Genomic DNA, 18,759 nt, shown 5'->3' with positions numbered 1-18,759 from the left:
TACTGCTGAGAAAAATCTTCCGGGTCCAGCCTGACATCTGGAAGTTCAAAGGTAAGGAATATGCAGCTAGACATCTCTATCAGATATCGATCCTACTATTTACGGGCTAACTGACTAAACCTTTGTGCACGCTCAATGGGGGCTAGGTGCTGACTCTGGCATCAAGCTATACCCTGTGCCCAAACTGCCTCAGGCAAGAAACCTCAAAGTGCACAGATTCTGATCATGTGCCTCCAGCCCTGTGCCAAACTTGATGCAGGCAGCTAAATCCCTGGTGCCAACAAGTATCATTAATGTATTAATTCAATCTATTTTTTAGGTTCTTAAACAAAGCCTTAAAAAGGTTTTGTATCTTTTATCACAATCTTTAACATCGCAAATGTTTATTTTCCAAAAGATGATTTTAACTTTTTTGTGCAACTTTTTGTTTTGTTTTTAAGTTCCTATAATGAAATTGTAATCTTGTAAAATTGACTTACTTGAGCGGGGGTCACTCTGGCTCACAGAAAAGGTGGGAGGCTCAGTCCGACCCTTCCAGCATGCTTTCGGGCCCTTCAGGGTCAGAAGGGGCTCCATCGGGTTCTGTGCCGGCCGCTCCAGCCTCGGCTCCAATGGGCCCACATGGATCCGATCACGGAACTGGACCAGCATTGGACTTCCCCTGAAGCCGATGGCCCCCATTGGCAGCACCAGCCCCATTTACATACATAAATCCGGAACATTGTTCACGCCGATTTTGGCACAGACAGGACTCATGCATACTAGGTTGGTGCCTGAGCCTTATTCTGAAGGGCTAGGCTTAGGGAAGAATGGAGGGGTCACTTGACCCTTTAGAATACAAGTTAGAAGGCCAGGAAATGTACTGGTGCAAGGAACTCAGGGATGCTAGACGTCTGGATACATCCCCAGATACTGGTATGCTTTCTCCCCATACCGTGGCTACATAGGAGGTAGCATCTTTTTCCATGGTAGGGAAGAGGGCAGCTCAGTCCCAGGATCTTGAGTTGCCTTCAGTGACAGTCAGGACTAACATCTCGACAGAAGTGCTACAATCGGGAGCTTCCTCTTCTGATCCCTTGCTCACTTTTAATGAAGCACTGACAGATGTCCAACTGGGGACCTGGTCCAAGTCCAGCACAAGGGCTCCTTTGAACAGGACAATTGCCCACCATCTCTGACCCGCACCTGGGGATCTGTAATTACTCATCCAACACCCCACCACTGTGAGGTTGGTGGTCCAAGCCTCTACATCCCATGGTGCATTCCCTGCCGCATCCCGGGACAAGGAATACCAGAGGCTGGAATGTTTTGGTAAGAAAATGTTTTTCCGCTAGCCTTAAACATTGCATGCTTATTGGGCTGCTATACGCTCACACTCTGTGGAACATTGCTGCCACAGGTCTCGGAGAAGGCCCGGGCCGCTCTCTCCGAAGCGGTCGAAGATGGGAGAGATGAAGTGATGTTCACCATTAGGAGTGGTTTGGATATGACTGATTTGCTGGGCAGAAGGATTTCAACGACAGTGGTGTTTGGATGCCGAGGCTGGCTAAAAACATCTGGTTTTGCAAGGTATGTCCACGCTTCCCTCATCGACATGCCCTTCGATGACAAATGTCTCTTTGTAGACAAAGCAGACTCGGCACTGGAGCGCTTCAAGGATTCTCGGCCTACGACCAAGTCCTTGGGCCTCTCTGCTGCCCGCATCAAACCCAGTCTTCTTATTGCTCCTTTTGTGGCTACAGAAGGGGCTTTCAATCGCACTAACCTTGTTCCAGCCACCGTCCCACACAAGCTTTCCAAACTGTGCAAGGGGGAAGACACATTCCAACCCCATGAGTCAGGTAGCCAAATGTCTGTCACAACCACCAATCCCCCTGTAGCCACAGCCTCTAGGCCAACCAAATTGTGAAAATTAACTGACATCAGAGCGCTGAGGTGGTGCCTATGTAGGTGACCCAGCCCTCATACCCTGCAACTATCGACACCACCTACCGGCGCGCAGGGATGCTGCTCGTTCAAAAATCTTTCAGATCCAGTCTGATGCCTGGGAAAGTCAAAGGTTAGAAAGCTGTGGCTAGAGCTTGCCTCTACCAGATAATGCATTACTGAAGGTAAGTAAGTAACTTGTCATTTAACAAGAAGCTAAGATAGAAGGAACCCACCTATAAGTAACATCTTTAACCACATAATAAAGTTCAAGGGAATCTCTTAGATATGAAGCAGAACAGTGGCATCTAAAGTTTATGAATGAATATAGCTTGTTTAAAAATGACAGAGCGGCTAGTTGTAATTGGTGTAGCAGGAACAAAACTCACACGCGTGTAGTGTACACAGAGGGGCTGTCTCACAGTCCCTAAGTGAGCCCGAGCGACTATCTTCAACTAGAAGAAAGTCTGGGCGCTTGCTGGTCACCCTCTAGTGGGTGGAGGGAAAGAACCTTAATTCTTAGAAGGACCCTCACTCACCACTAGTTGGTGACATGCTTTATCATCGGGTCCCTGCTGGGGTGACCGAATGCTTCCCCAGCGTGCTACGACGCCTGAATACAGCGGAGCAGGATGTGGTGGGTGCAACAGTGCCCAAATTAGGAGGTGACCAACTGTGATAGTGCAAATGTGTTTTAACAATTAAAAAATGCAAAGGTTGTGCCTTTAGAAATGTTTTTAATAATGGCCAGCCCGCATTGGTTAAAAACAGAGTGAGCAGACTCCCCAGGTTTTTAATTAAGGAACCGGAATCCTAGATCAAAGGTAAAATTTGGTCGACATGTTTCAGCTGTTTTTATTGCCTCCCGTGAGGCTCTAAGTGTGAAAAATATATATACAGTGTCAGAAGACGGAAAAATTCCGTCAACACCACGCTGACCCACTTTGGTAGGGGTGTGTAGAACAAGGGAACTTCCTAAGGGACAAGATTGTGCCCCTTCGGAAACGACAGCGTGGGATGACTTCACGCTGCGTTTCTTTCAACGCCCGCGGCTCCCCTCCGTGTACCTACACGGACAGCTGCTGTCTCCCGGAAATGCCAGCAGCTGTCCATGTAAGTACACGGGAGGGTGCGCCTTAGCGCGCGCACACCACCGGAGGACATTTGATATAGGTCCTGAAGAAAGCTGAGCTATAGGCAATAAAAACAGCTGAAACATGTCGACCAAATTTTACCTTTGATCTAGGATTCCAGTTCCTTAATTAAGAACCTGGGGAGTCCGCGCACTCTGTTTTTAACCAATGCGGGCTGGCCATTATTAAAAAAAATTCTAAAGGCACAACTTTTGCATTTTTTAATTGTTAAAACACATTTGCACTATCAGTTAGTCACCTCCTCTCTTGTTGATATTGAGTAGCAGGAACAAAGCCTGCAAAGTCTACATATAACAAGCACTGCCACAGCCAATACATTTGATGAACTTTAAAAATGGAGGAAGTGCTTCTTCATTGATGGGCAATTTTGTATCTGTGATTTTTCAAATCTGTGAATAGGTAAACACCATAGTAAATCCTAAGATGAGCACTCATTATTCCATCCACACACTCCCTTATCAATGTATTGGTTTTTTAACATCGACTCACCTATATACACAACCACAACCGTTTTAAATTAATGAAGGTGCACTTTCAGATTTTAAAAACCTGGACGGTTTTCAGTGCGAAGTGAAATGTAGTGGGAAGCTCTTGATGTTGGACACATTGAGGCAACAACTACAAGTCCTCTAATGAGGTGTTAATAGGAGAAGTGTGTGGGGGGGAGAGGGGTATTACCATCAGAAATTTTGGGGCGATGCAGTGATGAAGTCTAGGATAATGGGAGGCAAAATACCATAATACTACCCCTCTAAATAGCAAAGTTCATCATAACACTCTACATACCCTGTGTACTTAAAAATTTCCACAAAGACTACTAAAAGAGGGATGTGTTCACTCCTCTCTCCAAACAAGTTTGACAGCAAAGAAACCCCCATTGCAGGGTGTGAGCGGCAAGTGCCAAGAACTAGGATTGCAGCTGCAATAATATCTCATGTTGGTGCTTCTGTTTAGTGGATGAGCAGTGCCCAGGGATATAGGTTTCTGATCTGGAGTGGGGGGGGTGGGGAAAGTAAACCTTTTCAAGTAATTAAATGGTCCAACCAGGATGCCAATCTGCGACATGAAGACTGGAGTTGCAATAATTCAAGGACATTCAAGAGTCTTGTTGAAATGTTGCTGTTCAAACTATATGAAACACGTCGTAGTCGGTTTCATATAGGTCCAAACTGTACGTTGTAAAATTAAGAAAATCAGGTGTGCTACTTTTATTTAGAACCACTATCTCTCAACACTAGCTATTTACCTTCAACATAAAACTAATGATTGCTGAACCCTTTTTAACCTTTGTTTGTTGACCTACAAATGCAGATGAAACAGCTAATTAGGTCAGGCACAGGCAAACTTATTGTCATGAATTAGTGTCCCAGTGGGGGCACTCACTGTTTAGAAGGATGTGCCAGGGTCAGACAATTTAAAGAGGCCTGCCTAATAACCGAGACTAAACCAGGGGAGGAGTAGGAGGTATTTTCCTATGTACATCACTCACAGAAAGCGTGACAGTGGCATGGATATACCTTTAATGAGAGGAAAGAGAGAAAAACAACTACACCCGTAACAGAGACTGACAAAGTACTGCTAATGTGGTGTCAAGCTACAAGAGCATATCAAATCATGCATGCATAACACAGGAAATAGATAGATAGATAGATAGATAGATAGATAGATAGATAGATAGATAGATAGATAGATAGATAGATAGATAGATATACTGCCTCTTAGCACTTATATACAGGAGAAAATTGCAGACCTGGGCTGTGCCTGCCCCTGGACTGTGCCTGCCCCTGCTCCACGGTGCATAAGACTACAAAGTGAACTGAAGACAAGAGGAAAAACAGATCATAGCGGAGAGCAGGCTTACTCCACAGATGTGGATCTCGACTTTGTACGGTTGCAGTTTCCACATTTCCTAAGAAGGTGCTGGCTGATCTAGGACTCCGCATGTCTGTGACAGATGCAAATTATCAAAAGCATCAATGCACCAAAGCCACCACAAACAGTAGTGTGCAGGCAGTCTTCCCAAAAGCGGTGTCATGACTAATGAAGCGAAATGCCTTCCATCATAAACACTAAACGGCTGTTCTGTAGGCAGAACGCAACTGAGAATGAAAGGCTGAATGGGGGTTGACCTATTGCTCACGTTATGTTGTCAATTGAGCTTGCATAGCAGTCAAACTATCCTATAAGACGTGAAGGCTAGCTCAAACCATTTCAGTAGGATACTTTTTTTTTCTCAAGAAAACACAATGCTGGTGAGACAGCTAAAACAGTCTCTAGACTTGAACTAAAAAGGCACAGGATCTTCATACATTCAACACTGCAAAAGGCAGTGAATGGGAGGACAGCATTCCCATTATATCATACACCACTCCAACTTCAGCACCTTAAGGGTTTCCTCAAGAAACTAAATTCTTCAAAGGCAACATCATCATTATCACCCTGGGGATCCAGACAGTGATCGTTCATGAAGAAAAGGCCAAAGACAACTGCAGATCAGCTTACCTTAACACCTTGAATGAGGCCATTCATTAAAAAGGTATGTTGAGGAAAGGTTTCATGTAAAACCTACAGAAGAAAAACAAAAATAGGTTAGAAGCATGAAAAAAGTAACCATAATGAGTCAGCCTCCATGAACTTGAACACAACCTTTATGTTTCCTCTAGTGTCTGATTGAAGAGGATATCAGAAGGAGAATGGTAACTAAAAGGCATGAATCGTATGATGGAGTATCAAGCCACTCCAGAATCACTATACCAGCCACTTGAACATACTGTAGAACTGCACCAAAAGAGTTCGGTTAGAACGGTAAAAAGGAACAATCCTCCATATTATAGATCAACACATTATTAAACTCACGAAGTCAAACATAATTAATTTTAAAAAACAGGGCCGCTTGATGCAAATACAAAGTCGAGGACAGCCCAGAACATAAAGCAGTGGTTAACCAATGGGGTGCACTCACAGGCTTCTCAGGGAAGTAGGGCGGGGCTGCTCAACTCAGAGCTCAAACATTACTGCTCATTCCAGTGATTACGCTTATCTTTGTAAGAAAGAAAGTACTTTAAACACACAGTTACACTAAATACAACACACTTCAATGAACAAACACAAGTCATCAACTCTGGGAACTAGCTTAAGAAGGTGCAAAACCCTACCTGCACCCCTTGTAACGTCCCAGGCATTGTTCTCTGGTTCTAAGTGTCAGGAGAAATCAGGAGGAATGTGAATCAAGCTCAGGTGCAGTTTTGGTGTCCTACAGTTCACATTTTTGTTCATGCTTTATTTTATCCCGTTCTCTAGATAGGCATACTCTCACAAGTCCTTCACACTGCCGCCATACAGCCACAGTTGCTCTTCTTAGCATTCGAACGAGCAACAGAGAATAGGAAAATCCTTGTTAAAGTTTACCCAAGCCAGTTGTGGGCCACATTCAGCAGTGTAGCTGCCCAGTCCCCCCTTTCGACGTCACAGCAAAGGGCCCTGGGCAGATGACGTTGAGGATCTCGCTGTGTCAGTCTAATGCTGAGGTCCCAGGTAGCAGACAACAGGTTTGGTCATTGAGAGCTCTGAAAGATCGCACTCCTGAAGGGTTGCAGTTCTGACTGGACTGAAGGTAGGTGCTGTCAATGGGGTCCTCAGCAGTCATCAGTTGTAGCCCAAGTCAAAGCCTAATGTATTCAGCAGATGTAGCTCTGACTGGGTATTCTGTGTCACACAATTTCAACATGACTGGGACTTTGCAATGACCCAATTATGACTGTCCTCCACTACTAGCATATTCTTTTATAAGATACAGCATTGTGTTATAGTAGTCTGCCTTTCTTACAGGAAAAGGTGGTAGGTCTCAATGGGTGTTTGACATGTCCGGATGTGGAGATCTTGAAAGTGGATTATTGATATATTGCTGTTCCGGAACTTGTGTATAACTCTTGTCGGACAAGAATGTCCTTTGCATTGTACTCTGTGCCCAACTTTGTGTCTATATATGATATTCTGACCTGTTATTTCACCTAGTTGTTGCACAAACGTATGTGTGTGCAGAGACTTATGCATATCTCTAATTAGAGAGGTTCTGAACCTGTTCGGTACCATAGAAGGACACCTCATGTGTACCATCAGTACTGATAGGTCACTACTGTCCCTGCCATGACAATTGCACATAGAGCAGTGGAGGCAGCATACTGTGCTTTAGAGGAGTAATAGTGTGACAAGACCTTTTATTTGGGTCTCTCTTGTTGAGGTCTACTGGTTCACCTGTGTATAGTTCTGCTCCTGCATGCATGGAAAAACCCTTGTGATATCCCATTGTATGTTAAACGTGTTTGTTTGTGTAGAAAGTGTAACGAATGCATGGTGTGTGAGCGAGTGTAATGGAGGTCACTAGGATCTGATTTGGATACCCCTGGACCGGCCTAGTACCAGTGCACAGTGATAATTGTGCTCCCAGTCATCGAAAGTGTATTCACATTCCTGTAGCAGGAGGAAGAAGACCCAGACACTGAAGTAAAGAATATATACCAGGCTGCCTTCAGAAATTCTGTCAAGCTTTTGGTTAGCAAGGAGCTGGTGATTAGTTTTTCTGAGCATTGCCTTCTGGCAGATGGTAGGGGAGAGATGTGGTCCTGCATCCTCTGTTATGAAAGGTGAGGTAGTCTAGGCATGCCTGCCCTTTCGTCTTTCCAATATTACTCCTTTATTTGGACTATTGACACCTGGTGGTGAAACCTAACATTGCTTTTGTTTCTCTGTTATTATGGGTGCTCTTGATGGAGCAAACACAATACGATGATGGACGGAGTGCTGACACTTTTTAGACTCTCACCCCCCCCCCCAGTCATAGATCTGGGTATAAACCATCATCATTCTTCTGCTCACTAAGCCACCCCAGTTTGGTCCCAGCAATATACAAATCAGTCTTGATCCTTTTCCTCTGCCCGATCTGCCATTGCAGGACTGCCCTGGACCGGAAACAAGTATTCTGGGACCGTTTTCAGGGTTCAACCCTCATCAGCCAGTCTAGCTTGAATCCAGTGGCAAAATAAGCAATGGACCCAGGCTCCAGGATGGAGATAGCCACATCAATACCTACTGTGAGAAGCATCACACTCACAAATACGCCTGGAAAACAAAGGACTCTTGAAAGAAGAACTACCCCAAGCCTGTTCTATAGTTTCAGACAGTGGATTCATGGCTTCACATCCCCTGTCTAGATATTGTGTATTTAAGTGGTACCCTAAACACCTCACCTTTTTTCCAGTTCCACGTCCTTTACGACAAAGGAAGGGAGCACTCCATAGACTACCTGAAGGATTGCTGTGCAACCACGACCAATGTTTGCATAGCTATCAGTCTCCAGGAGGTGAGGGAACATCAACTGAAGTTTGGATTTCTAGCTGAAGAGCTGTGTACCTGCCCAAGACAGAATTAGCAAGCAGCAGGTCAAAACAGCAAAGCATACATCAAAGTGGTAGTCCCTCCTGGCAGCTTCTCCAGCTATTCTTCTTGGCAGAATGTCCTCTTAGCCCAGAAGTGTTCTGATATAAGGGACCTCAACCGCTGATCTGATCTGCAAACCACTACGCTACCAGCACACCGAAGCCATCCTGCAATTCGCTAGACACAACCAATCTGTCACTTGGGAGGGCCACAGAATCACCTTTACCCAGGACTACTCGAAAGACACGGTGGAGGTCCGAAAAGGCTTTCTGGCCCAAAGAGAAAAACTGAAAGCAAAAGGAATACAGTTCTCCTTTGCAGGTCCGGCGAGATTCAAAATCATCATCCACGGCAAACCTCGCTTCTTCTCGGATCCTAAGGACTTAGCGCAATTCTTGGAAGACTCCCCACCACAAGCAATGACTCCTCCAACAGCGAGTCAAACAAACAAAAGACAGACGCCCATGAAACTACAAACCCCAACACGGGACAGGGTTGAGTTGATGATCTAGTGTCTGAGGATCTCCGCCACTTCTCATCTATCTACTTCCATAAGTCCTAGAGATAAAAACCTGCCGGTCAAAGATGTTGTCTCGTTTGTTCCCCACTTATGTGTGGATTGCCTACATATGTTTGTTCAACTACTTATTCCATATAATACCACGTTTCTGCTGTATCTGCCTGACTCAATATCCAAGTTGATCATCACCACCAGGTAGGTCCAGCTATTATCCGCTTTGTGCCTCACAACACACAATTAGAGTGTTACTTTTCAGCTACATGTCGGAACCGGAAAGTCCAGCATTAGAGAGTCACTTAATGACACTACTGTTATCTCCAAATGGAGAGGAAAATACTCGCACTCGTGGCTCTTGCAGCATCATTGTGCTCGGTTATAATTCCTATAGTCATATAGTCCGACAGAATGTTAGCCTAGTACTTAACTTATGTTTGCCTAGAATGTATGGCCAGTTATTTCCTGTATAGCTCTAGTACTAACTGCTTAGCTGTGATTTGTCAGAGTATACTGACTAGAATTGTTGATTTCTCCTGTTATGCTTACACATAATGATTCATCTTACGTCGAGCTTGGACGGTACTGCCGTCGCTGCTCCAAAGTTCTATTTCGGGGGGAGGAGGGAGGGGGGCGGGCAGGGTGGGAGGTGGGATGGGTAGCAAGGGAAGGGGGGGTGGACAGGGGGAGGGGGGGGACTCTTCTTGGATTGTTTCAGTATGTCTTTTGTACTCTTTTCTTTGATTTCCTGATGTCCATTTGTTTACAAAGGCACAAACTCCTATAAAGCCGAATTGTCTCACATTGGTTGCTCGACAAATGTTCTCCCAGCCCTTTTGTAAATCTAACAAACCTTATCACCAAACCAGGCCATTTCCCAAACCCAAACTCGCAGTAAGTCTCAACACAGTATGTTTACCAAATCGCAAGCAGCACACTGCAGCCCCATGACCCATACCAAGTCCATATCGGAAGGCCTTAGCGTTGTCTCCCTAAACGTCAAAGGACTCAACCACCCGGTTATACGGAGAAAAGTCCTAGAATATCTGTCCAAATCCAAGGGCGGCATTTTCCTTCTCCAGGAGACCAAACTGTCAAACGATGACGCTGAATTTATCAAACAACACTGGATCTCGCACACTCTATGCTCCCCGGCAGTGCACAAAAAGAGGGGGGTCCGCACCCTCATTGCAAATAAATCCAACATTTCCATAGTATCACACACTCTGGATACCGAGGGTAGGTTAATCATGGCACACCTTCTAAAGAACGACAACCACATCTATGTACTGAATATTTATGGCCCAAATGGTGATGATCCGATCTTTTGGGACTCACTCTCTCCTATACTAGAAAACATCCCACAGGATGAATTGCTAATCGTTGGAGGGGACTTTAACTTACCTTTAGACCCAGTAATTGATCGCCAATCAAACTCTACTTATTACCCCACTCGTTCACACAACAGTTTACAACGCCTCTGCTCCAAATTCGACCTACAGGACTCGTGGAGATTGCAAAACCCAGACGATCGTGATTACACTTTTTACTCGCCTCCCCACAATTCCTATTCCAGAATCGATTATATCCTCATCAATAGTCCTTTCACTCACCTCATTGAAGAAACCAGTATTGCACCCAAACTAGTCTCTGACCACTCCAGCATACACACCAAACTAGTAGGCTCCAGATCCATTCTTGTGATGTGAAAAGAGGCAGCAGTTTTTGGTAACATAGCATGGTTTCAATAGTTACAGACAGTTTTGAAATTAGCTGGTCAATCAAACTTGATGATTACAGTCTGTTAGAAATGGGGATCTCAAGTTAGCAGAGGTTTGCACACTGTCCAAGTAGGGACCTTTGTTCTAGTCAGGGTAAGAAGATTACACAGCTAAAATAACCTCGGTTCACTCTCTTGGTAGTTTGGCATGAGCAGTCAGGCTTATTTCAGAGGCCATGTGCAAAGCATTTGTACAAACACACAGAGTAATCCAGTGAAAATGTTACAAAATGACACCACACCGGTTTAGAAAAATAACCTATATTTATCTGAATACAACATGACCAAAAAGACAAAACATCCAACATACACAAGTAAACATATCACTATGAAAAGATTCACAACAGTTCAGTTCATAGAAATCTGTGTATCACTTTTATCACAAAGTACCTAGGATGCATCAAAATCAAAGACGAAAACAGTCACAAGGGAGATGAGGCGCGGAAAAGCAAGCGTTGCATCAATTCCTCACTCTCAGGGTGGGCGATGAGTCGTTCCTTACTCCCTGGGGAAGTGATGCGTCAATTCCTTGCTTCAGTGCAGGGGAGATTATGCATCGATTCCTTACTGCAAGGGGAAGTGATATGTCGATCTTCAGACATGTGTCCTCGGTTCCTTATTGCTGGGCTACGTCAATGAAGAACTTGGCGCACAGGGACGATGCACCAACAATCCAGACGCGCTGGGTCGGTGCGGTAGAACAGGTGTTGCGTCGATTTCCCAGCTGCGAAGCAGGTGATGCATCAAATTTTGAGACACACAACCTGTGCAGCGTCGAAGTCAGAGCGGGCGCCACAGTGCTCCGTACTCCGGTGAACTTTTAGCTGCATGGCTGGCACTGCGTCGATTCTTTAGCCGCACCGTGGCAATGTGTTGGTTTTTCAACTGTACGGCAGGCGTTGAGGCTCAATGCATGACTTTTCTTAGTTCTGTAGTAGCCAACCCACCTCCAAGAGTCCAGAACTGGAATTGGCACCACTTGGCAGGTCAAAACTTCCAGCAGAGGAGTAAAGGAACGGCAAATTAAGTATTAAATAGCCATGAGACCTCTTAACAGGAGGCAAGCACACACAAACCCTTGGAGAACCTTGGGATCAGGATGCAGAAACCAACTCCAGTCCTTTTACTGCCCAAGACAGAAGTAGCAAGCAGCAGGTCAAAACAGCAAAGCATACATCAAAGAGGTAGTCCCTCCTGGCAGCTTCTCCAGCTATTCTTCTTGGCAGAATGTCCTCTTAGTTCAGAAGTGTTCTGATTTTGGGGTGTCAGAGGTCCAATACGTCTACCTCTCTCTGACTTTGAAATAGGCAATCTCCAAAGGAAAGTATGCCCAGGGCCAGGAACCCTGCCAGTTCCGATGGCTCTATCCGCACGTGCTGGACCAATACCCAATTACTCCTTTTGAATCCTTCTCCCTGCTCGGCCACTACCCGCTGCAGACCTGACCACTTGGAAAATGTCCCCTTTCATTGTCCTCAATGTAACTACACACTTTCGTCCTATCTACCTCGTCGTCCTCCATGTCCTAAACTGCAGCACCCTTCGTCTCAACCCCGGACGCTGAAAGCAGGCCTGGTCAACTGCCGGTCACTGCCCAGTCATGCCAACGATATTTGGATGTCAATCTCCTCTGACGACTGGGACATTCTATTTCTCACCGAGTCATGGATCACCGACTCCTCCTCTCCGGATATCTACCTTGCCACCCCCCCAGGTACGACATAAAGTGCGTCAATCGGGCTGGGGGAAAATCTGGAGGCGGATTAGCCGTCATTCTCAAATCCCATCTTCATTTGACTACTACCAAACTAACAAACATCGGGATAATTGAAGCTATGTACTTCTCTGTCTCTGACTCTGCGGCAGCAATACTGGCTGGTACCTTAGTTTACAACCCCCCTACCGCCGCCTCCCTATCTCTTACTGCACTTACTCACCAGCTAGCTGATCTTTCCCTTAAACACCAACACTTTCTAGTCCTAGGTGACTTTAACCTCCACGTAGATAACTCTCTCTGCGTGAAAGCCAACAATCTGCTGGAAATCATGAAAAGTCTGAATCTTATACAATTAGTCACTGGCCCCACTCACGTTGCTGGTCACACTCTGGACCTTATCTTCGCTAACTTCTCCACTATCACAGTCCTCCCCCCCCCTTCCCCTCACCTGGTCTGACCATTATCTTATTCCCTTTTTCCTTGCTTTGGGCTTGAAACCTGGCCCCATGGTCCCCAGGAAAGAGCTGGGAAGAAAGTGGCACAAGGTCACATGTGGCACTTTGGACCCAGTATTCTACTTCCAGGCGGAACATCTCTCCACTGACATTGATGGAAATGTCTCTAGGCTTAATACCGCCCTACTCAAAGCCATTGATGCCATTGCCCCCCAGAAAATCATTTCCTCCGCTAGATCCCGCCCATCCGCCCCTTGGTTCTCCACCTCACTTCGGGAGGAAAAAAGTAGATGCAAGGCACTCGAACGTAAGTGGAGACAAAATTATGACCCTGAAGCCAAACTTACCTATAAATGTGCTCTAAAAAAATTCCTCAAACTAAAAAAAACTACTATGAGAGACCATTTCTCTCTTCAAATTGCAAATGCCAAAAACTCGTCAAAAATCCTTTTCACCATTGTCAAAGACTTCATTAAACCTCCCGCTAGGGCCACACAGAACTCTGCTAGTCAGGCCCTATGCGATGGACTCTCTGACTATTTCCTCGCAAAAATAAACAACCTTTGTATCTCCTTTCCTAATGGGCTATCCTCCCTGCCTCCCCAAACTAGGTCCCCAGTATCCTCGTCCCTTCTATCCTTCAATAAACTCACTATGGATACTGCTATTAGGCTACTCACCCACTGCAAATCTGGTGCCCCCTCCGACCCGGTCCCTGCCAAACTTATGGGCGAGCTAGCTCCTTTGCTAGCCAGCCCCTTCCTCTCCATCTGGAATGCCTCCCTCCACCATGGCTCCTTCCCAACCACCTGGAAGGAGGCTCTGGTGATTCCCATCCTGAAAAAGTCAGACGCTGATCCTACTATTTTTGCCAACTACCGCCCCATTTCCCTTCTCCCTAAACCCGCAAAAGTCCTGGAAAAAGCTGTGCAGCTACAACTTACGGAATATTTGGAGAACAATTCTTTGCTGCACGACTCACAATCCGGATTTCGAGCGGGATTCAGCACCGAGACGGCCCTGTTGGAGGTGTCGGAGACGGTCCGGGAGTGCGTGGACAGGGGCGAGGAGGCCATGCTGGTCCTCCTCGACCTGTCCGCCGCTTTTGATACGGTCTCCCATCCCATCCTCCTTGACCGACTCAAACAGATAGGCATTGGCGGCACTGCCATCAGCTGGATCGAGTCCTTCCTGTCTGGAAGAAGTCAGAGGGTCTTGCTGAGGCCGTTCAAATCTGAGGATAAACCCTTGTCATGTGGTGTGCCACAGGGCTCTGCCCTCAGCCCTCTATTTTTCAACGTCTATCTCGCCCCACTGGCCGACGTTGTGGAGTCCTGCGGAGTCAGGGTGGTCTCTTATGCTGATGACACTCAGCTGATGTTTTCCTTTAGAGACCACTCGGACTCCGCGTTCACCAACTTCCGCCAGTGTCTTGATAACATCAGTGTCTGGATGACTAATAACCATCTAAGACTTAATGCAGATAAGACAGAGGTGCTGTTTTTCAACCAGAAAAATCCTATCCCTTCCTCACGGTGGTGGCCCACGGCACTTGATCCCGCTCCCTCTCCCGTTCACTCTGCTCGCAACCTGGGATTTCAGTTCGACGACTCTCTCTCATGCAAAACTCAGGTTAATAAAGTTACATCTGCCTGTTTCCTGAAGCTGCGCATGATCAAAAAGATACTGCCCTATCTCCCCCTGGACTTCCGCCGTACGGTTACCCATGCTCTCATTACGTCCCACCTGGACTATGCCAACAGCCTCTATGCTGGTGCCCCTCAATATCTGATCGACCGGCTTCAGATTGTCCAGAACGCGGCTGCCAGACTGATTGGAAACATCCCCTACCGTCAGTCAGTCACCTCCTATCGCAAAGAGCTTCACTGGCTTCCCGTCGCCAGCCGCATCCAGTTCAAGATCCTTACTCTTGCTTACCGAGCTGTCAATGACCTCGGACCCAATTACCTGAAAAAACGAGTATCAATATCTCACTCCATCAGATCCCTTAGATCCAACGACCTCTGCCTTCTGATCTCTCCCCGTTTTAGACTCACCAGAATGGGCGGCAGAGGATTCAGTGTTATCGCGGCCAAATTGTGGAACGCTCTGCCAATCGATCTCAGATTCTGCCCTTCTGAATCCATTTTTCGGGCTAGACTCAAAACTTGGCTATTTTCTGGACTTTGATACTCACACTGCTGACTTCCTCCCTGCTTTTTTCCACCAGAGGTTCAGGTTCTAGCGCCGGGACACCCCCTCGGGGGTAGCTGCGCGCTCTACAAACTACATAAATAAATAAATAAATAAATAGTGCACAAGACGCTGCTTTTACCTGACATTGCTCCAAACACCCTACTGTGGGATGGAAACAGCTTTGGGTAAAGACAGGCACAGCCCTATTAAGGAGTCAGTGACACATCTTCCCACCACTCTAGCTCAGGAAGACCCATTAGCCTGATGAGGGGCCATCAGGATATGAAACGCACAACTCGCTACCTTTGTGTGACTGTCTAGAGTGAATGCACAAACAGCCCAACTGTCGCCCTTCCTCAGACGCGAGTTCCAAAGGCAGATAGAGGCACAGTATGGTAAAGCCAGAAAATATTCACTTTGTAAAAGTGGTATTTTTAAGCAATCATTTAAAAACCAACTTCACTAAAAGATGTATTTTTAAATTGTGAATTCAGGGACCCCATACTCCAAACCTTTATCTCTTCCCAATTGGAAGTAACACTTGTAAGATGCTGCAAGACAGCTTTAAAGATAACCTAAGGAAGGGAGATACCTTGCAATACTGAAAACAAAATAAGCAGTATTTCACTATCAGGGCATGTAAAACACACAAGTACATGTACTACCTTTTAAATACACTGCACCCTGACATAGAGCCAACTTGGCCTTACCTTAGGGGTACCTTACATGTAGAAGGCTTGGACCTAGCAAGTCGTAGCACTTGCAAGGTCGACATGGCAGTTTAAAACTGCACACACAGACAAAGCAGTGGTAGGTCTGAGACATGGGTAAAGGACTACTCATATGGGTGGCACAATCAGTTCTGCAGACCCACTACTAGCATTTGAAGTACAAGCCCTGCGCGCACACACAGTGCATTTTACTAGGGTCTTACCAGGAAATCAAATATGCCAATCATGGCTAATCAGTTACAATTACACAGGGAGTACTGACACTTTAGCACTGATCAGCAGTAGTAAAGTGCCCAGAGCTCTAAAAATAAAATGTAGCACACAGTCAAAACAGGAGGTCTGAAGCAAAAAAGACAAGGGAAAACACGCTAAAAATGGCAAGTCTAACAGTGCAACTCTGTAATTCGAATTTGCACCTTCCTAAATATTACTGTGATGTAATCCTTAATATTTTACCAAGTCACAGTTACAGAGTAATAGGATGTGCTGATTCAAACAGGGAGTTGCTGGAACTGCATTATGGGAGTATGATAAATGGGGCTATGTGAAGTTTGTTGTTTTACACATGGCTTTTGGATTGTTATGCAGTGAGACTTTGAGTGAGAACTGTTTCGCGGCAATATGAATTTTGTCTTGTGAATGATTTTGTGTTTAATGTAGCGCTTGCACATCAATCTCACTGAAGTTGAAATTTGCATTGTATTGTAACTGATTTATATGAACTGATGAAACTGCTTTGAATTCGGTTTATTGAAATGTTGTGTTTCAAAGGTTTGGGATTTTAGGTTACCAGGTTCAAAGTAATCCAAGAACTCAGGAATAAAAATATTTAAGTTGTCTGCTGAAGGAATGCGTCTTCATGTCAAGAATTTAAACAGTAGTGTTCTACAGGTCCTCGATGGTCGATTTGAGTTTGAATTAATCAAGATCGAGATGTTCTTTTCTTTGTGCAAGGAAAATAAACGCACAACTGAAAGGTAGATTGCTGCTTATCAGAGATTTATCTAAATTTGAGTTCTTTCTATATTTTTTCCTTTCCGTATTTCAGTTGGAAGACAAGGTTTTCTAGCCTATTTGTTTAGAGTTTATAGGTTTCCTTGTCCAGTCTCGTTTTTTAGGTCTCGCGTAGGTGGAGCAGCGAAGCTGCCACGAATCTGCAAGAGATATTGTTAGAAAAGGGTACTGTAAGCCCCGCCTCTCTTTGGGTGAGGTGAAGCAAGCGAGGGTTATAATATGCAAATGACATATTTTTATTCTCACTGAAAAGTGGCATTCTAACAAAGATATGAAATCACAATTTTGTCAAGTGTTGAATACACATATCCTGCTTAACTCCTTTAATAGAACATACCACATTTTCATTGAAATCACCTCCTCTGATTAATCCAACTTAAAATTATTCATAATGTGATATTTCTTTGAAATAGTCACAAAAAGCCCCAATATATTTTGCTAAAAAAATATGACCTCTTTGCGGAGTTTGGTCTTGACATATTGCGACGGTCACATCATTCTCTGTTCCTGCTCTCCGCTGGGAGTTGGTAGACTGTGTCAAATGCCAGCTGCTGGTGTGTGGCGACCCTGCTCTGCAATATCTGCACATCGTGAAAATAACAAGCAAGGAAAAGTAGTAGCAAGTACTAAAACAAGGGCCAGCAGCTTGTGTGCTCCGAGCAGGGGGGGGTGGGGGCGAGGAGAAGCTCCCTGAGCTGGCGTGTGCTCCAAGGGGGGTGGGTGGCTCAAGCGAGGAGAGGCTGCCCGTGCAAAACACAGAGTCTGCCAGGATCCCCCTGTCCTCCCCGTGACCCCATGTGCCTCTACACTCTGTGCCTGCTTCAGGGCTGTACTAAAGAGTTTTCTTATCTTATTGTTAACTAAACAAGCAGATAAGAAAAGTCTTTACGGCATCCACTAAGCAGGCTACCTTGTCCGGAGGGGCAGTACGAAAAGCGGACAGGGTGGCACCCAAAACCCCTCTTTTCGTATTGGGGAAACGCGTGATCAGATTTCACAAGTACAAGAGAGGGCAGCTGGAGAGCCAAGTTCTGCTTCATTAGTACTGAGTTCTGGTGTTGCTATACTACCTAGTACCAGTACAATGGTGGTACCAGGGCAGGAAGAACCAGATTACATTGATATTGTTAATCTTAAAATAGAACTGGGAGAAATTATTAATGGCACTATTGATGAGGACGGAAAACTGACATTTAATGAAGAATAGCTGAGATACTGGAGTTAAGACACAACAAGGCGTAACTGCAATGCATATGGACTAGCGAGCGAACTTGATGTGCATCTGTATAAAAAGACTGTAGGAGTTATGGAATAGGAAAGTGATTGTGAAATAAAAAAAATGGAACATGTCAGCTTGAGGACAATTGTGAAAGAATTGATAAACTGTATAAACAACTGGAAGAACTTGAAAAGATACAGAGAAATAAAATGGAATGCTTGTGAGGGATTCAGAGTGTGACGTGATGGTAGAGTATGCACTACCAGATGGATATGAAGATGCTCATGTGCCGTAGACAAGGTCTGAACTTCAGACATTTACAAAGAATTTTCCAAAGCTCAGAAAAGAACCAGACAAGTGGAATAAAGTTGCAGAAAGAATTGTTACGATTTACAAGGTTCTTCTGAAAATGTGGTTTGAGATTATAATCCCCAAAGGTTTGTGATTAGAGTGCAAGACAGTTGCAAGTTGGCCAGATAAAAAATCGTTAAGGGTTTCTGCTAATAATGAATGGTCCATCACCTATTGTGATGGATAAATATAAATTGGTGATTAACCATTTGAAGACTATAGTGGCACAGAAAGAAATACATTAGTTGAAGATTATGAGGGTGACA

The 18,759-nt window shown here is 45.2% G+C and overlaps 1 protein-coding gene across 1 annotated transcript in view; it reads right to left on the bottom strand.

Moving 5' to 3' along the window:
* LOC147727102 (solute carrier family 71 member 2-like) overlaps positions 1–18,759 on the bottom strand; it is a 347,082-nt gene that overhangs the window by 222,120 nt on the left and 106,203 nt on the right. The window contains exon 3 of the mRNA XM_086961153.1: positions 5,583–5,645. Within this exon, the coding sequence (XP_086817279.1) occupies positions 5,583–5,645 (63 nt within the window). The remainder of the gene's footprint in view (positions 1–5,582; positions 5,646–18,759) is intronic.

The sequence above is a fragment of the Lissotriton vulgaris genome, chromosome 3_1 (assembly GCF_964263255.1).
Source record: "Lissotriton vulgaris chromosome 3_1, aLisVul1.2, whole genome shotgun sequence".
NCBI lineage: Eukaryota > Metazoa > Chordata > Amphibia > Caudata > Salamandridae > Lissotriton > Lissotriton vulgaris.
Note: the sequence above shows the minus strand (reverse complement) of the source record. Positions and strands in the feature narration are given on the sequence as shown.